The 20807-nt window shown below is 41.7% G+C and overlaps 2 protein-coding genes across 2 annotated transcripts in view; one reads left to right on the plus strand and one right to left on the minus strand.

The window, feature by feature from the left end:
- Positions 1-7933: 7933 nt before the first annotated feature.
- Positions 7934-20807, plus strand: part of LOC311120615 (uncharacterized protein) — a 43083-nt gene continuing 30209 nt past the window's right edge. Inside the window, exon 1 of the mRNA XM_084195200.1 lies at positions 7934-10150. Coding sequence (XP_084051326.1) covers positions 9749-10150 — 402 coding nt within the window. The 5' untranslated portion in view covers positions 7934-9748. The remainder of the gene's footprint in view (positions 10151-20807) is intronic.
- The window catches only part of LOC311120610 (NLR family CARD domain-containing protein 3-like), a gene marked incomplete at its 3' end in the record, with an annotated part of 28278 nt that continues 18786 nt past the window's right edge, over positions 11316-20807 (minus strand). The window contains exons 8-10 of the mRNA XM_084195196.1: positions 18764-18914; positions 12444-12489; positions 11316-11842 (exon numbers count right to left, since the gene is read on the minus strand). Of these exons, the coding sequence (XP_084051322.1) occupies positions 11316-11842; positions 12444-12489; positions 18764-18914 (724 nt within the window). The remainder of the gene's footprint in view (positions 11843-12443; positions 12490-18763; positions 18915-20807) is intronic.

The raw sequence follows: 20807 nt of genomic DNA on the forward strand, positions 1-20807 counted from the left end.
TATGATACAATTACATTTATCATACGAAATGGGAAATGTAGAGCTTTGACGAATGAATATTGATGTATTGAATTCACAGGAGGTTGGTGGCACCTTAATTGGGGAGGACGGGCTTGTGGTAATGGCTGGAGCGGAATAGGTGGAATGGTATCATAAATATGAGACGTCCTCCCCTCAGCAACCTCCACTGATTGAATTTGACTTGCCCACGTCCAGTTAGCGCCATTTTGTATGATTAAACTGTCAAGTCATTATATATTTTCCGTTCTGCTGAGAGCACCTTCCTGATGACTGGCACTCTGTACATTCCTATGGATGAGGCCTGAGCTGGAATGTGAAGCTAACTGAAGCTAGCTAACTTTAGAAAACCAGTATATCTAGCTGGCATCATAGTACACCCCTCAGGCTAAGTTCAGGTTACAGCATCAGGCAGACATCAACAGCCGAATTGTAGGCTACTACCTGGGTCGTATTCATTAGTTTACACCGCAGCCAACAGTTTTGCAACAATGCATAAACAGTTTACTCCAAACGCTCTACAACGTGACCTAAACGGTTTCTGTTGCCAAACGTTTTGCTACGGAGGGCACTAATGAACACACACAACCTGTTTTGATGAAGTGTAAATTGTTGTTAGTCTTTCCACAGTATTTATTTGTCTCTCTTTCACACAACATACCTTCCTGAGTGAAAAGCGTTAACAGTAGATTAGAAAGAGAAAATGTTAGTTGCTTGTTGTGTTTTAAGCCTGTTTTGAGAAGACAAGTCTATAGACCTATGATACAGTACACTCTTAGAAAAAAGAGTTCCAAAAGGGTCCTCTGGCTGTCCCCATAGGAGAACGCTTTTGGGTTCCAGGTAGAACCCTTCTGGCTTCCATGTAGAACCCTCTGTGGAAAGGATTCTTCATGGAACCCAAAAGGGTTCTACCTAGGACCAAAAAAGGTTCTACAAAGGGTTCTCCTATGGGGACAGCCAAAGAACCCTTTTAGATTCTAGATAGTGTAGGAGCGATCACCCTGGGGCACACAGATGGAAACAGAACGAATTCACCCCACGCATCTAATTTATATCCAAAACATTTTAAGGAGAGTAGGCCTATTATAACACTCTGTCCACCAAAATATCCATCAACTATAGGAATACACATAACAATATCATCAACTATATTAATACACATAACAATATCATCAACTATATTAATACACATAACAATATCATCAACTATATTAATACACATAACAATATCATCAACTATATTAATACACATAACAATATCATCAACTATATTAATACACATAACAATATCATCAACTATATTAATACACATAACAATATAATCAACTATATGAATACACATAACAATATCATCAACTATATTATTACACATAACAATATCATCAACTATATTGTTACACATAACAATATCATCAACTAAATTAATACACATAACAATATCATCAACTATATTAATACACATAACAATATCATCAACTATATTAATACACATAACAATCGTCGTCTTACCTTTTATATGTCTCTCAATAGAAGTAGAGTCTGGAATGATCATTCGGTGGTGGAAAGTTCCTTTAGTTTGTTCTGCTCATTTCCATATCAGGTTCTACCTGTTCTCTCTCCCACTCCCTGTCTCTTTATAGCTCTTACAATGTGCCTTGGCATACATTCTACAAGTGTCTGGAACTCTGTTGGAGAGATGTGACATCATTCTTCCACAAGAAATTCCATTATTTAGTGTTTTGTTGATGGTTGTCTTCAATTGGGTTGAGACCTGGTGACTGAGACGGCCATGGCATATTGTGAAACATCAGCAAGTTCAGCAGTCTTCATCACTGAAGCTCCTGCCAAACGTTCCCCAACAATCACCAATCGTTAAGCTCTTCCCGAGCAGGGTCGCAGTCTCTCTTGGTTGCAGCTCCTCTCTCCCCAAGGGTAGCAGCTCCTCTCTCCCCAGGGGTAACAGCTCCTCTCTCCCCAGGGGTAGCAGCTCCTCTCTCCCCAGGGGTAACAGCTCCTCTCTCCCCAGGGGTAACAGCTCCTCTCTCCCCAGGGGTAGCAGCTCCTCTCTCCCCAGGGGTAACAGCTCCTCTCTCCACAGGGGTAACAGCTCCTCTCTCCCCATGGGTAGCAGCTCCTCTCTCCCCAGGGGTAGCAGCTTCTCTCTCCCCAGGGGTAGCAGCTCCTCTCTCCCCAGGGGTAACAGCACCTCTCTCCCCAGGGGTATCAGCTCCTCTCTCCCCAGGGGTAACAGCTCCTCTCTCTCCTAGGATTTGAAGACATCGGTGGCTTAGCCCATAGCAGTAGGGGGGTCCGGGAAGGAATTTCAACAGCTAAAACCATGAATACATCTACAGTGTATTGCCAAAAACCACTCAACATATTCAAACATAGACTCTGACCTGTCCAATGAGCCAAACTGATTAAAGAATCCCACAGTACCTTAACACACACTCTCTCTCTCTCTCTCTCTCTCTCTCTCTCTCTCTCTCTCTCTCTCTCTCTCTCTCTCTCTCTGTGTTATGAGATATTTTTGTCAGATGTTACTATGGTATACTGAAGTATAATTACAAGCATTCCATAATTGTCAAAGGCTTTTATTGACAATTACATTAAGTTTCTTTTTCAAGACCTCTGCAATCCGCCCTGGCATGCTGTCAATTAACTTCTGGGTCACATCCTGACTGATGGCAGCCCATTCTTGCATAATCAATGCTTGGAGTTTGTCAGAATTTGTGGGTTTTTGTTTGTCCACCCGCCTCTTGAGGATTGACCACAAGTTCTCAATGGGATTAAGGTCTGGGGAGTTTCCTGGCCATGGACCCAAAATCTCGATGTTTTGTTCCACGAGCCACTTAGTTATCACTTTTGCCTTATGGCAAGGTGCTCCATCATGCTGGAAAAGGCATTGTTCGTCACCAAACTGTTCCTGGATGGTTGGGAGAAGTTGCTGTCGGAGGATGTGTTGGTACCATTCTTTATTCATGGCTGTGTTCTTAGGGAAAATTGTGAGTGAGCCCACTCCCTTGGCTGAGAAGCAACCCCACACATGAATGATCTCAGGATGCTTTACTGTTGGCATGACACAGGACTGATGGTAGCGCTCACCTTGTCTTCTCCGGACAAGCTTTTTTCCGGAAGCCCCAAACAATCGGAAAGGGGATTCATCAGAGAAAAAGACTTTACCCCAGTCCTCAGCAGTCCAATCCCTGTACCTTTTGCAGAATATCAGTCTGTCCCTGATGTTTTTCCTGGAGAGAAGTGGCTTCCTCGCTGCCCTTCTTGACACCAAGCCATCCTCCAAAAGTATTTGCCTCACTGTGCGTGCAGATGCACTCACAACTGCCTGCTGCCATTCCTGAGCAAGCTCTGCACTGGTGGTGCCCCGATCCCGCAGCTGAATCAACTTTAGGAGACGGTCCTGGTGCTTGCTGGACTTTCTTGGGCGCCCTGAAGCCTTCTTCACAACAATTGAACCTCTCTGCTTGAAGTTCTTGATGATACGATAAATGGTTGATTTAGGTGCAATCTTACTAGCAGCAATATCCTTGCCTGTGAAGCCCTTTTTGTGCAAAGCAACGATGACGGCACGTGTTTCCTTGCAGGTAACCATGGTTAACAGAGGAAGAACAATGATTTCAAGCACCCCCCTCCTTTTAAAGCTTCCAGTCTGTTATTCTAACTCAATCAGCATGACAGAGTGATCTCCAGCCTTGTCCTCGTCAACACTCTCACCTGTGTTAATGAGAGAATCACTGACATGATGTCAGCTGGTTCTTTTGTGGCAGGGCTGAAATGCAGTGGAAATGTTTTTTGGGGATTAAGTTCATTTTCATGACAAAGAGGGACTTTGCAATTAATTGCAATTCATCTGATCACTCTTCATTCTGGAGTATATGCAAATTGCCATTATAAAAACTGAGGCAGCAGACTTTGTGAAAATGAATATTTGTTTCATTCTCAAAACTTTTGACCACGACTGTATACACACACTTAGAAATATGGGTACAGTATAGTTCCCTGGAGTACAAAAATATCAAAATACACAATGTACCTTCAGAAATATGTAATGTATTGTCAAATACTTTATGATGATAGACTTTATGATGATAATATATGCCTAGGAACTAACTTGGTTAAGGCCACAGGACTGAAAATGAACGAATTCAACGACCATGTCTCTGTCACTAACAAGTACAGTCAGTGGTAACATTACAATTCACTATAAAAGGCAAGACACACTGGGAAATGATTTAGGAGGCGTGGCTTAGTGGGGGCAAGGCTTTCACATTACCTGGAGTGGGAGATGTACCGTGCTACAGACAAGCCCCCTTTCTGAGAGTCACAAGTACGCATCAGGCACTGAAGGAGGCAGTGTCATGGTGCGTTTGTTACCAAGTGGGAAGTGGGAATTTACTACATAACACTGGGAAAAATCCACTTGAACGGCCCTCCAACTGGTAATTACTAGTGGGAAACTGGTCTATCATCCTGAGCGCCCACTTCTCCCACATGGTGACCTCTGACCTCACCTACTGAGGAAATGGTTTCTATAACAGCATTTTTGGCAGTTAAATGCAACAACAAAACATTATTTATAAAAATCTATCTGTTTTTGAACTCTATAATTTGGTTACAAACATGATAACTGTACTTTTAGTTCATGGTTGACGAAGTTGTTGGCCATTAGCCAACCACCGTTTATCAATGAGTTCAAATTAAATGAATGCATCCAACTGCTTTTTACGACTTCAGAACTGGTAAAATTCCCAACTTCCACATGGTTACAAACGCAGCATCAGAGTGGAAACTTGAGAGACCAAACATAACAATCCTGTCACAACAGAAAATGCCATTGTGAATGCTGAACAATAGGAATGTTCTTTTAAAGAGTCCTTGGCAGTTTGCACAGTGCAAGAAATCTTTTGGATTTCCATTTGGGAAACTGCTTTGTTTACAAGGAACTATAACACCTTTGCCTTCTCTTCTGATTTGCCTGTTGTGTGCTCTGTCCCCACGTTGTCTCAGTATGGTCAGTGGGAGCTTCCAGTCTTTGGAGTTCTTTGGGAAAGAAAGGGCCTTTTGCCACTTCAGCTTCACCTTTATGAATCATTTCTAGATGCCGGGCAATTTTTGATTGTGGTTTCTCACAAAAGAGACAGTAATGTTTTGATCAATCTTTAGTCTTTGTAACGTGCATGACTTCAAGTGAACTTGTGGATTCTTGCACAGAGGTGTCAGACTCAGTATTTCTATGTCCCTTATAGGCCTTTGTTCTTCCATACAGTAAAGCTCTAAACTGCTCTCGTTGCCACGTTCTGTTCCTGGCACATATTCATCTTCTGTTGTTTCTATGTTTCTGATTGAGTCTTCAGAATCATATCCAAGCATTTGTTTGTTGAGCTGAAATCATAAAAACAATCAGAATTCATACAGTTGTTTTACTGAATACATTGTCTGATTGTCTGAAAACATGAACTGTTTTACTCCAACATATCAACTCTTATTTACTAAACCAATAACTGTTCAATCATGTCCTGATTTTTCTGAAAAGGGTTATTTCATATAATCAAGAAAGAAAAACTGTAATCATTCCATTACCTATTTTGTAGGCTAATGCACAGAATAGTACACGCCCCAAATCCTATGGGGACAGCCAAAGAACCCTTTTAGGTTCTAGATAGCACTTTTCTTTCCCAAGAGTGTAGAAAGATGATATCCACAGTATTTTGGCCTGAGCTCATGGTCTTTCTCTACCTCTTCTGTGACAGCCAGGGGGAGCAGGAAGCTGACTAGTGGTGGTTATTCAGCATGAAACGTCCATTGGGGTGGGGGCATGGTAAGACGTCTGTAGCATCCACAGTGTTTAGAAAACAACACAATACATTATCTAGCATTCATTTCAATTCGGCACAAAATAATCAGAAACGACCTAAACAAACTGCAAATGCATCCATCGAGTTTGAAGAGTCACAAGCTTGATGTATCCCTTGCGTGCTATGAATATGGGACACATACTAAACTTTGGAATTGAAACAAGCCCCAAAATGCTACTGCACAAGTATCCCAAAAACATTTCCCTAACACAAGTGGTTAGTACCTGTGCAAGAATGAAATAATCACAGCCATTTTGTGTTGAGATATAAGGGGTTGGGGTCAATTCCATTTAAATTCCATTCAATTAAAAAAGTTAACCAAATTCCAATTCCACATTTTCCTAATTGAAAACTATTGAAGAGAATTGGAATTTCAGTGTACTTGTTGAATTGACTGGAATTTAAATGGAATTGACCCCAACCCTGTGTGATATACTGTACATTGATATTTACAAATACACTCTCTGTTCTTTCCAGTTGCGGAACCACTTCTCTGGTTGAAACAGATGTATTGTCAATTTTTGGGCTCGACTGAAAAATAAATCAAATAAGAACCATTTCAAGTAATGAAATGACAATCCTCATGTCAGTGACTTGGATCTTATGAGAGGTTGTATTGACTGGCTTCCAAAATAAAAACAGAAGGAAGCAAAGCTCTAGCAAACACATTTCTAAACATCTAGGTCAGGACTATTCAACTGGCAGCCCACAGGCAAGATCCATACCATTTATCAATTTAGAATGGCCCTTTGATAAATGCTCAACATTAATTAAAAATAATCTGCAAAACAATCCCAGTAAAAATGGAATGTTTAGGGCCAAAATGAGCCCTCGTTCAATATTCTCCAATGGGAGAATCTGTTTTCCTATAGTCTTGCCCATTAAGTGCTGTCAATCAATATAAGTAACATACCAGTTGCAGCCAATCAGAGCTGCTAACAGGGGTACAGGGACTGTCTGCCCGCCTACTGGCTCTTTCGCCACTGATAAGACTACACTGCCAGAGCGTGCTTTGGCTAAACTCAGCATTGACTTAAAAAACAATGGACTCAGTTATGGCTATCATAAACTTTATCCGATCAACATTTATCCTTCAACATTGATGTTTCGTGGTCTGCTGAGCATCATGATATACTTTTACATAATGAGGTTGGGTAGCTAAGTAAGGGTAGGCCTAATTCTCTCTAGAGAGTATGGGAGTTTAGGGAGGAGATCATTGCTTTGCTGTAATGACAGTGGTGAATTATCATTAAGTGATAACAGTCTGGGGGAACAAGGTATGAGGATACCTCTTTCCAAAACATGTCCCCTGGTCACTCCCAGTACATATGATTAAAGGAGCCCAAGGCACCTTGATTACATAGATCACACAGAGGAGCGGTTGTGATTTCTATTAAATTATGTTTTCTAGGTGGAAGGTATACCCTGTGTATGAGATTAAAATGTATCAGCTGGTGATTAGGATTGTTAGATGAACCCACTAAGTTCCTGATGAACTCAACTGGTGAGCCTCTTTAGCAGCTAGTTCCATGGACACACTGATTCCAATGTCCTTTGCCAAGGTCAGATGACTTTCAGTCAACAGTCTCTTTTGTGTAGCTTCACTCCGTAGCCCACATACTAGTCTGTCTCTAATGATGTCATTTAGAACAGCATTAAACTCAGTGTTCTGGTAGTTTCTTTAATGCAGCAGCAAACATTGTTACTGATTCTCCCTCTTCCTGATGTCTCCTGTGGAACCTGAACCTTTCAGCATTAACTAGTGGTTCTGGTGAAAAATGTCCTTTAAGTATCTCCACAATATCCCCATACGTCTTATTACCTGTTCTGTCTGGCTGTAGCAGGCTGCCTAGTAAATTAAATGTCTTTGGCCCCATTACACTAAAACATGGAGGCACAATGTTATCCTCATCCATGTCATTTACAAGAACAAAATATTCAAACCGTTCTGTATATGAGCTCCACTGTTCAATACTTTCATCAAACTGTCCAATGTTTCCAACAATTCCAATAATTTTTTGTTTCTCAATAAACTCCTGATTGTCACTCACTTCAATATTGTCCTCAACCAAAGCAATATTTTCCTCAGTCATGTGATCTTCATTCACTTCACTCACTGACGTTTCCTCCTAAATTCGCTCATTTAGCAGATTTAATTAAAAGGTTTGTCTTCACAGCTGAATAAATGTCCTCCCCTTAATCACTGTATATTCCTCCTTTTTAATCACGTTGTTTTCCCACTCCGATGTCGTCTCGAGTCCTTTTCTGCTGTCAATGACGATGTTAACTCCAGTGGTGGAAAAAGTACCCAATTGTCATACTTGAGTAAAAGTAAAGATACCTTAATAGAAAATGACTCAACTAAAATACTACTTGAGTAAAAGTCTAAAAGTATTTGCTTTAAATATACTTAAGTATCAAAAGTAAATGTAATTGCTAAAATATACATAAGTATCAAAAGTAAAAGTACAAGTAATTACAAAATAAATTCAAATTCCTTACATAAAGCAAACCAGACAATTTTCTTGTTTTTAAAATGTACGTTCAGCCAGAGGCACACTCCAACACTCAGACAATTGACAAACAAAGCATTTGTGTTTAGTGAGTACCCCAGATCAGAGGCAGTAGGGATGTTCTCTTGATAAGTGCGTGAATTGGAACATTTTCTGTCCTGCTAAGCATTCAAAATGTAACGAGTACTTTTGGGTGTCAGGGAAAATGTATGGAGTAAAAAGTACATTATTTTCTTTAGGAATGTAGTGAAGTAAAAGTAAAAGTAGTCAAAAATATAAATAGTAAAGTCAAGTACAGATACCCAAAAAAAACTACTTAAGTAGTACTTTAAAGTATTTTTACTTAAGTACTTTACACCACTGGTTAACTCTCTTTCTTAGCTAGCTCGACTATGCACTTGCCTCTGCTAGCAATACACTGTGCTAACATTAGCCTATTCTGTACCACAGAAAATATCAGTTTTAAACAGGTGTAAAAACCCACTTCTTCCCGACAGAATAGTTCCTGTAGATTCAGACTTACTCATCGCCAATATTTTGTTATGTCTCATGGGTTTCATACCCACGTCTGTATAACAATTCAATAATGATGAGACGGGAGACAGGAATCAGTTCAACCATTTATCTGGAACGTGATCATCTCAACACATACAAACCCCCATGATGCTCTGCAGCACAATCCCAATATACAACAAATACATAGATAAGTAAATGGACACGAAACAAAACTCAGAGAGGAATTTAAATGTTCAGTTGTAGAAAGTAGGGCCATGGGATAGGGTCAGAAAGGTCAGTATGTTTGATAACTGGTTCCAGAGGTGACATAACAAGCATAAGGTCCATTATAACACAGTGAAGTAGAGGTGGGAGCTAAAAGCAGACATGGACAGTGAGACGGTGTGAGGAGGTCAGGGGTGAAACACTAGATCAGGACAGGTAGAAATGGCAGGGCTGGAAATAGACACAGAGACACATTCTGATCATGGCTCAGACCTGACCTGAGACACCCAAACAGAAGATGCGATAGCAAAGTCCTGTCCAGTAGGCTATATGGGATTTCCTTTCATCAAAATCCAACACATGGAAATGTTTCAAATGTGTGTGTGTGTGTGTCCAGTGTGTGTGTGTGTGTGTGTGTGTGTGTCCAGTGTTTGTGTGTGTGTGTGTCCAGTGTGTATGTGTGTGGGTCCAGTGTGAGTGTGTGTGTGTGTCCAGTGTGTGTGTGTCCAGCGTATGTGTGTGTGTCCAGTGTGTGCGTCCAGTGTGTGTGAGTGTGTGTGTCCAGTGTGTGTGTGTCCAGTGTGTGTGTCCAGTGTGTGTGAGTGTGTGTGTGTGTAGGTGTGTATGTGTGTGTGTCCAGTGTGTGTGTCCAGTGTGAGTTTGTGTGTCCAGTGTGTGCGTGTGTCCTGTGTGTGTGTGTGTGTCAGGTGTGTATGTGTCCAGTGTGTGTTGTATGTGTGTGTGTCCAGTGTGCGTGTGTGTGTCCAGTGTGTGTGTCCTGTGTGTCCAGTGTGTGTGTGTGTCAGGTGTGTGTTTTTCCAGTGTGTATGTGTGTGTGTCTTGTGTGTGTGTGTCCAGTGTGTATGTGTGTGGGTCCAGTGTGAGTGTGTGTGTGTCCAGTGTGTGTGTGTCCCCAGCGTATGTGTGTGTGTCCAGTGTGTGTGTCAAGTGTGTGTGTCCAGTGTGTGTGAGTGTGTGTGTCCAGTGTGTGTGTGTGTGTGTCCAGTGTGTGTGTGTGTCCTGTGTGTGTGTGTCCTGTGTGTGTGTTTCCAGTGTGTGTGAGTGTGTGTGTCCAGTGTGTGTGTGTGTGTGTGTGTGTCCAGTGTGTGTGTGTGTGTCCTGTGTGTGTGTGTCCTGTGTGTGTGTGTGTGTCAGGTTTGTGTGTGTGTGTCCAGTGTGTGTGTGTGTCCTGTGTGTGTGTGTGTCCTGTGTGTGTGTGTGTGTCAGGTTTGTGTGTGTGTGTCCAGTGTGTGTGTGTGTCCTGTGTGTGTGAGTGTGTGTGTCCTGTGTGTGTGTACTGTGTGTGTGTGTCAGGTGTGTGTGTGTGTCCAGTGTGTATGTGTGTGTCCTGTGTGTGTGTTTCCAGTGTGTATGTGTGTGTGTCCAGTGTGTATGAGTGTGTGTCCTGTGTGTGTGTGTGTGTGTGTCAGGTGTGTGTGTGTGTCCAGTGTGTATGTGTGTGTGTGTGTGTGTGTTTGTCCACTGTGTGTGTGTGTGTGTGTCAAGTGTGTGTGTCCAGTGTGTGTGTGTCCTCTGTGTGTGTGTGTGTGTGTGTCCAGTGTGTGTGTGTCCAGTGTGAGTGTGTGTCCAGAGTGTGTGTGTCCATTGTGTGTGTGTTTGTCCAGTGTGTGTCCAGTGTGTGTGTGTGTGATCAGTGTATGTGTGTCCTGTGTGTGTGTCCAGTGTGTGTGTGTGTACAGTGTGTGTGTGTGTTCAGTATGTGTGTGTGTGTGTGTCCAGTGTTTGTGTATGTCCAGTGTGTGTGTGTGTCCAGTGTGTGTGTGTGTCCAGTGTGTGTGTGAATCTAGTGTGTGTGTGTGTCCAGTGTGTGTGTGTGTGTCTCCAGTGTGTGTGTGTGTGTGTGTGTGTCCAGTGTGAGTGTGTGTGTGTGTGTGTACAGTGTCCAGTGTGAGTGTGTCCAGTATGTATTTAACATAGGGTTATTAAACATTAACATGGTTATTATTTACAGGGACACTGAGTCCCCATCATACAGTGTGTGTGTATCAAGTGTGTTTGTGTGTCCAGTGTGTGTCAGTATGTGTGTGTGTGTGTCCAGTGTGTGTGTGTGTGTGTGTCCAGTGTTTGTGTCTGTGTGTGTGTGTGTCTAGTGTGTGTGTGTGTGTGTGTGTGTGTATGTCCAGTGTGTCCAGTGTGTGTGTGTGTGTGTCAGTGTTACCATGGTTATTATTTACAGGGACACTGAGGTGCCCTCATACCAAACCCAAAACCCTGGATAGAGGGGCTCAGTGAATGTGGAGTGGAATGTGTTCAGGTGGGTCAGTGTGTCAGAGGAGACTCTGTAGAAGGACAGAGTGCCGGCTGGCCAGTCCAGATACACTCCTACTCTGTGGGAGCTGGAGGAGGGGACGTCTATGGCAGTGGACTTATTATTGTGCCTGGCTCTGTAACTGTTGTCAGAGCAGTAAAGACTCCAGGACTTGTCATTGTATCCAATCCCACAGTCATAACCCCCTCCTCTCCTGCTGATTCCTTTATATGTCACTCCTATAACAGCCCCTCTCCCACTCCACTCTACCTCCCAGTAACAGCGCCCAGTCAGACCCTCTCTACACAGCACCTGTCTACAGACCTCAAATCTCTCTGGGTGATCAGGATACGGCTGCTCCTCTCCCCTACATGTCACCTTTCTGTTCTCCTCAGACAGAGAGAGGAATCTGTTTACTGTGTTTAGGTCCAGTGTGAGATCACAGACATCTGATGGATGAAACCAGACACAATATTAGAAATCATCATCATTCATATTAGAATGTTAACTCACTTTTCACTAATTCATTTAATGTAGATGTTTCTAGGTATCAAAAGGAGAAGTTAAAGTAACTTGAGATTTGTTCAATGATCATATGTTATGTATGGTAATATAAAACACACTTATTCCTGTTAATTACACACACACACACACACACACACACACACACACACACACACACACACACACACACACACACACACACACTGGACACACACACACATCCTGAACACACACACACACACACACACACACACACACACAAACAAACAAACACATCCTGAACACACACACACACACACACATCCAGAACAAACACACACACTGGACACACACACACACATCCTGAACACACACAGGAACACGCCACACACACACACATTGTCAAAGCAACTCTTTGTAAACGTTGGTGTCCCTGATTTGTGCTTCTGTAGAACTACAGCTGATATTTAATATGACCAAGTAAGTAATGATGGTGGTCTTTGACTTTGACTTCACTTGAATTAAGACTTATTCTTAGTCATATTCTTCACAGCAGTCAACACTCACATTTTCTAAGTCCAGGTTTCATTGTGTTCTCTCCACCATGTTCCACACTGTAGCGGTAAGCAGAAGAACAGACAGTCATTGAGGGATACACCTGAACTCACACACACACACACACACACACACACACACACACACACACACACACACAGTCTGCATATAACTTTGTCCAGTGTGTGTGTGTGTGTCTGTGTCCAGTGTGTGTGTGGGTTTGTGTCCAGTGTGAGCGTGTGTGTTTCCTTTTTGTGTGTGTGGGTGTGTGTGTCCAGTGTGTGTGTGTGTGTGTTTCCTTTTTGTGTGTGTGTGTGTCCAGTGTGAGTGTGTGTGGGTGTGTGTGTGTGTCAACTCTGTGTGTGTGTGTGTGTGTGTGTGTGTGTGTGTGTGTGTCTGTGTGAGTGTGTGTGTCCATTGTGTGTGTGTGTGTGTGTCCACTGTGAGTGTGTGTGTGTGTGTCCAGTGTGAGTGTGTGTGTGTGTGTCCAGTGTGAGTGTGTGTGTGTGTGTGTCCAGTGTGTGTGTGTGTCTGTGTGTGTGTGCGTCCAGTTTGAGTGTGTGTGTGTGTTCACTCTGTGTGTGTGTCTGTCCAGTGTGTGTGTCAAGTGTGTGTACATTGTGTGTGTGTGTCTGTGTGTGTCCTGTGTGTGTGTGTGTCCAGTGTATGTGTGTCCAGTGTATGTGTGTGTGTGTGTGTCCAGTATGTGTGTGTTTGTCCAGTGTGTGTGTATGTGTGTCCAGTGTTTGTGTGCCCAGTGTGTGTGTGTGTGTGTCCAGTATGTGTGTGTTTGTCCAGTGTGTGTGTGTGTGTGTGTCCAGTGTGTGTGTGTTTGTCCAGTGTGTGTGTGTGTGTGTGTGTGTGTGTCCATTGTGTGTGTGTGTGTATCCAGTGTGTGTGTGTGTGTGTGTGTCCAGTGTGTGTGTGTGTGTCCAGTGTGTGTGTGTGTGTCCAGTGTGTGTTTGTGTGTGTCCAGTGTGTGTGTTTGTCCAGTGTGTGTGTGTGTGTGTGTGTCCAGTGTGTGTGTGTGTCCAGTGTGTGTGTGTGTGTGTGTATCCAGTGTGTGTGTGTGTGTATCCAGTGTGTGTGTGTGTGTCCAGTGTGTGTGTGTGTATCCAGTGTGTGTGTGTGTGTGTGTGTGTGTGTGTGTGTGTGTCTGTCCAGTGTGTGTTTGTCTGTCCAGTGTGTCCAGTGTGTGTGTGTCCAGTGTGTGTGAGTGTGTTTGTGTGTGTGTGTCCAGTGTGTTTGTGTGTGTTTGTCCAGTGTGTGTGTGTGTGTAAAGTGTGAGTGTGTGTGTGTTTGTGTCCAGTGTTTGTGTGTGTGAGTCCAGTATGTGTGTGTCCAGTGTGTGTCCAATGTGTGTGTGTGTGTGTGTGTATCATACTGATACACGTGCACACACACACACACACACACACACACACACACACACTGGACACACACACACACACACACAGTCTTTATATAACTTAGTCCAAGTGGTGGTCAGAATGTTTGTCTTAACTAGCCTGATAACTCCAACATGTCTGATATGAACATTGACATAAACCCTCTACATACTTGAGTTTCTCCAGTCTGCAGTGTGGATCCTCCAGTCCAGCAGAGAGCAGTCTGACTCCTGAGTCTCCTGGGTGATTGTAGCTCAGATCCAGCTCTCTCAGGTGTGAGGGGTTTGACTTCAGAGCTGAGACCAGAGAACCACAGCCTTCCTCTGTGACTAGACAGCCTGACAGCCTGTAAAGAGTCAATCATATTAAAACCACACTGCTATTCTTTGGTGGTGAAAATAGTGGCAGTATATTTTTTTCAACATATTCAGATATATCAGGGTCCTGAAACCTGCCATATCTATTCATAAATTAATGTATCATTATTAGAAATGACAAATTATCAAAGTATTGCTTGTAGATAGAAAAATGTATAGTACAAATATTTGAGTAACTGACCAGAGCAGTTTAAAAAGCAGTATCAGTCAAAAGACAGACAGTGAGGTATCAGATTTAGATTGTATTGAGTAAACAGTCCACACCATATCTAGTTTGACAGTGAAGCTAACATTTTAAATGTGGCTATATACTCCAACATTTTGGATTTGAGATCAAATGTTTCATATGAGGTGACAGTATATAATGTCACCTTTTAATTTAGGGTATTATAATACATATCTGTTTCACCGTTTAGAAATGAAAGCACTTTATGTATCTAGTCCCCCCATTTGAAGAAGTCATAAGTATTTTGATAAATTCACTCATAGTGTATTAAAGTAGTCAAAAGTTTAGTATTTGGTCCCAAACTCGTTGGTTGCATTTGCAGTTTGTTTTGGTTGTGTTTTGGGTTATGTTTTGTCCAATAGTAACTGAATGGTGGATGATGACTGGAGTAATTTTCTGTCTAAGTGAGTAGATAACATGTTTCTAAACACTACTAAATTAATCCTGATGATGAAATGATTAAGAAAAATCATGAATGAATCATGAATAATAATGAGTGAGAAAGTTACAGAGGCTACAACAAAACATGCTAACCTCTCACCATTACCAATAACAGAGGGGGTATGATCCTTGTTCCTCTGTAACTTTCTCATTCATCATCATTCACGATTATTCATAATCATGGTAGCATCCACATGAATGTAGAAGTGTTCAGAAACATCTTCTATTCTTACTGACAATACAAGTGAAGTGACTCCAAAATTACAGGACATTATTCACCATTCAGTTTCTATTGGGAAAAACATCATCCAAAACACAACCAAGACAAACTGCAAATGTATTCAACCAGTTTGTAGAATCACAAGCTTGATGTAATCACTGCAGGTAAGGAATATGGGACCAAATACTAAACTTTGGACTAAATTAATTTGTCCAAATAATTACGACTTCTTCAAATGGGAGAACTAGATACATACAGTGCTTTCGTATCTAAACACTAAAACAGATATGTATGAAAAACCTCAAATAAAAGGTGACATTCTGTACTGTTGCCTAATATGAAACATTCTATCTCAAATCCAAAATGATGGAGCATAGCACCAAATTTAAAACTGTAAGGTTCACTATCCAAACACATATGGTGTGGACTATGTGTGCCTGGTAAACACATGTGGATCTGGTGAACAGTTATCACTTGTTGACCAACTAAAGGAATACTGACCTCAGAGTCTCCAGTTTACAGTGGGGATTCCCCAGTCCAGCAGAGAGCAGCTTCACTCCTGAATCCTTCAGGTCATTGTTACTCAGGTCCAGCTCTCTCAGGTGTGAGGGGTTTGACTTCAGAGCTGAGACCAGAGAAGCACAGCCTTCCTCTGTGACTCCACAGCCTGACAGCCTGCAAAGAGTCAAATCATATTAAAACCACACTGCTATTCTTTGGTGGTGAAAATAGTGGCAGTATATTTTTTTCAACATATTCAGATATATCAGTGTCCTGAAACCTGCCATATCTATTCATAAATGAATGTATCATTATTAGAAATGACAAATTATCATAATATTGCTTGTAGATAGAAAAATGTATAGTACAAATATTTGAGTAGACTGACCAGAGCAGTTTAAAAAGCTGTATCAGTCAAAAGACAGACAGTGAGGTATCAGATTTAGATTGTATTGAGTATACAGTCCACACTATATCTATTTTGACAGTGAAGCTAACATTTTAAATGTGGCTATATACTCCAACATTTTGGATTTGAGATCAAATGTTTCATATGAGGTGACAGTATATAATGTCACCTTTTAATTTAGGGTATTATAATACATATCTGTTTCACCATTTAGAAATGAAAGCACTTTATGTGTCTAGTCTCCCTATTTGAAGAAGTCATAAGTATTTTGATAAATTCACTCATAGTGTATTAAAGTAGTCAAAAGTTTAGTATTTGGTCCCAAACTCGTTGGTTGCATTTGCAGTTTGTTTTGGTTGTGTTTTGGGTTATGTTTTGTCCAATAGTAACTGAATGGTGGATGATGACTGGAGTAATTTTCTGTCTAAGTGAGTAGATAACATGTTTCTAAACACTACTAAATTAATCCTGATGATGAAATGATTAAGAAAAATCATGAATGAATCATGAATAATAATGAGTGAGAAAGTTACAGAGGCTACATCAAAGCATTCTAACCTCTCACCATTACCAATAACAGATGGGGTATGATCCTTGTTCCTCTGTAACTTTCTCATTCATCATCATTCACGATCCATTCATGATTATTCATAATAATGGTAGCGTCCACATGAATGTAGAAGTGTTCAGAAACATCTTCTATTCTTACTGACAATACAAGTGAAGTGACTCCAAAATTACAGGACATTATTCACCATTCAGTTTCTATTGGGAAAAACATCATCCAAAACACAACCAAGACAAACTGCAAATGTATTCAACCAGTTTGTAGAATCACAAGCTTGATGTAATCACTGCAGGTAAGGAATATGGGACCAAATACTAAACTTTGGACTAAATTAATTTGTCTAAATAATTATGACTTTTCAAATGGGAGAACTGCATAATAAAGTACTTTCATTTCTAAACGGTAAAATATACAGTGATGGAAAAAAGTATTTGATCCCCTGCTGATTTTGTACCTTTGCCCACTGACAAAGAAATGATCAGTCTATAATTTTAATGATATTTATTTGAACAGTGAGAGACAGAATAACAACAAAAAAATCCTGAAAAACACATGTCAAAAATGTTATAAATTGATTTGCATTTTAATGCGGGAAATAAGTATTTGACCCCTCTGCAAAACATGACTTAGTACTTGGTGGCAAAACCCTTGTTGGCAATCACAGAGGTCAGATGTTTCTTGTAGTTGGCCACCAGGTTTGCACACATATCAGGAGGGATTTTGTCCCACTCCTCTTTGCAGATCTTCTCCAAGTCATTAAGGTTTCGAGGCTGACGTTTGGCAACTCGAACCTTCAGCTCCCTCCACAGATTTTCTATGGGATTAAGGTCTGGAGACTGGCTAGGCCACTCCAGGACCTTAATGTGCTTCTTCTTGAGCCACTCCTTTGTTGCCTTGGCCATGTGTTTTGGGTCATTGTCATGCTGGAATTCCCATCCACGACCCATTTTCAATGCCCTGGCTGAGGGAAGGAGGTTCTCACTCAAGATTTGATGCGGTGAAGTTGTCCTGTCCCCTTAGCAGAATCCCCCCCAAAGCATAATGTTTCCACCTCCATGTTTGACGGTGGGGATGGTGTTCTTGGGGTCATAGGCAGCATTCCTCCTCCTCCAAACACGGCGAGTTGAGTTGATGCCAAAGAGCTCGGTTTTGGTCTCATCTGACCACAACACTTTCACCCAGTTCTCCTCTGAATCATTCAGATGTTCATTGGCAAACTTCAGACGGCCATGTATATGTACTTTCTTGAGCAGGGGGACCTTGCGGGCACTGCAGGACTTCAGTCCTTCACGGCGTAGCGTGTTACCAATTGTTTTCTTGGTGACTATGGTCCCAGCTGCCTTGAGATCATTGACAAGATCCTCCCGTGTAGTTCTGGGCTGATTCCTCACCGTTCTCATGATCATTGCAACTCCACGAGGTGAGATCTTGCTTGGAGCCCCAGGCCGAGGGAGATTGACAGTTCTTTTGTGTTTCTTCCATTTGCGAATAATCGCACCAACTGTTGTCACCTTCTCACCAAGCTGCTTGGCGATGGTCTTGTAGCCCATTCCAGCTTTGTGTAGGTCTACAATCTTGTCCCTGACATCCTTGGAGAGCTCTTTGGTCTTGGCCATGGTGGAGAATTTGGAATCTGATTGATTGATTGCTTCTGTGGACAGGTGTCTTTTATACAGGTAACAAGCTGAGATTAGGAGCACTCCCTTTAAGAGTGTGCTCATAATCTCAGCTCGCTACCTGTATAAAAGACACCTGGGAGCCAGAAATCTTTCTGATTGAGAGGGGGTCAAATACTTATTTCCCTCATTAAAATGCAAATCAATTTATAACATTTTTTACATGCGTTTTTCTGGATTTTTTTGTTGTTATTCTGTCTCTCACTGTTCAAATAAACCTACCATTAAAATTATAGACTGACCATTTCTTTGTCAGTGGGCAAATGTACAAAATCAGCAGGGGATCAAATACTTTTTTCCCTCACTGTATATGTATGAAAATCTTTAAATAAAAGGTGACATTCTGTACTGTTGCATAATATGAAACATTGTATCTAAAAACCAAATGTAAAACTGTAAGCTTCACTGTCCAAACACATATGGTGTGGACTATGTGTGCCTGGTAAACACATGTGGATCTGGTGAACAGTTATCACTTGTTGACCAACTACAGGAATACTGACCTCAGAGTCTCCAGTTTACAGTGGGGATTCCACAGTCCAGCAGAGAGCAGCTTCACTCCTGAATCCTTCAGGTCATTGTTACTCAGATCCAGCTCTCTCAGGTGTGAGGGGTTTGAACTCAGAGCTGAGACCAGAGAAGCACAGCCTTCCTCTGTGACTAGACAGATTGACAGCCTGCAAGAGTAAAATCACACTGCTAATCTTCTGTGGTGAAAATATATTTTTTCAACATTTTCAGATACAGTGGGGAAAAAAAGTATTTAGTCAGCCACCAATTGTGCAAGTTCTCCCACTTAAAAAGATGAGAGAGGCCTGTAATTTCCATCATAGGTACACGTCAAATATGACAGACAAAATGAGGAAAAAAAATCCAGAAAACCATATTGTAGGAATTTTTATGAATTTATTTGCAAATTATGGTGGAAAATAAGTATCTGGTCAATAACAAAAGTTTCTCAATACTTTGTTATATACCCTTTGTTGGCAATGACACAGGTCAAACGTTTTCTGTAAGTCTTCACAAGATTTTCACACACTGTTGCTGGTATTTTGGCCCATTCCTCCATGCAGATCTCCTCTAGAGCAGTGATGTTTTGGGGCTGTCGCTGGGCAACACAGACTTTCAACTCCCTCCAAAGATTTTCTATGGGGTTGAGATCTGGAGACTGGCTAGGCCACTCCAGGACCTTGAAATGCTTATTACGAAGCCACTTCTTCGTTACCCCGGCGGTGTGTTTGGGATCATTGTCATGCTGAAAGACCCAGCCACGTTTCATCTTCAATGCCCTTGCTGATGGAAGGAGGTTTTCACTTAAAATCTCACGATACATGGCCCCATTCATTATTTCCTTTACAAGGATCAGTCGTCCTGGTCCCTTTGCAGAAAAACAGCCCCAAAGCATGATGTTTCAACCCCCATGCTTCACAGTAGGTATGGTGTTCTTTGGATGCAACTCAACATTCTTTGTCCTCCAAACACGACGAGTTGAGTTTTTTTTTTCTATTTTGGTTTCATCTGACCATATGACATTCTCCCAATCCTCTTCTGGATCATCCAAATGCACTCTAGCAAACTTCAGACGGGCCTGGACATGTACTGGCTTAAGCAGGGGGACACGTCTGGCACTGCAGGATTTGAGTCCCTGGCGGCGTAGTGTGTTACTGATGGTAGGCTTTGTTACTTTGGTCCCAGCTCTCTGCAGGTCATTCACTAGATCCCCCCGTGTGGTTCTGGGAGTTTTGCTCACCGTTCTTGTGATCATTTTGACCCCACGGGGTGAGATCTTGCGTGGAGCCCCAGATCGAGGGAGATTATCAGTGGTCTTGTATGTCTTCCATTTCCTAATAATTGCTCCCACAGTTGATTTATTCAAACCAAGCTGCTTACCTATTGCAGATTCAGCCTTCCCAGCCTGGTGCAGGTCTATAATTTTGTTTCTGGTGTCCTTTGACAGCTCTTTGGTCTTGGCCATAGTGGAGTTTGGAGTGTGACTGTTTGAGGTTGTGGACAGGTGTATTTTATACTGATAACAAGTTCAAACAGGTGCCATTAATACAGGTAACGAGTGGAGGACAGAGGAGCCTCTTAAAGAAGAAGTTACAGGTCTGTGAGAGCCAGAAATCTTGCTTGTTTGTAGGTGACCAAATACTTATTTTCCACCATAATTTGCAAATAAATTCATAAAAAATCCTACAATGTGATTTTCTGGATTTCTTTTTCTCCATCTGTCGGTCATAGTTGACGTGTACCTATGATGAAAATTACAGGCCTCTCTCATCTTTTTAAGTGGGAGAACTTGCACAATTGGTGGCTGACTAAATACTTTTTTTCCCCACTGTACATCAGAGTCCTGAAACCTGCCATATCTATTCATAAATGAATGTATCATTATTAGAAATGACAAATTATCATAATATTGCTTGTAGAGAGAAAAATATGTATAGTACAAATATTTGAGTAGACTGACCAGACCAGTTTAAAAAGCAGTATCAGTCAAAAGACAGACAGTGAGGTATCAGATTTAGATTGTATTGAGTATACTGTCCACACCATATCTATTTTGACAG

This window comes from Coregonus lavaretus (genome assembly GCF_964263955.1).
Source record: "Coregonus lavaretus genome assembly, contig: HAP1_SCAFFOLD_777, whole genome shotgun sequence".
NCBI classification, from domain to species: Eukaryota; Metazoa; Chordata; class Actinopteri; order Salmoniformes; family Salmonidae; genus Coregonus; species Coregonus lavaretus.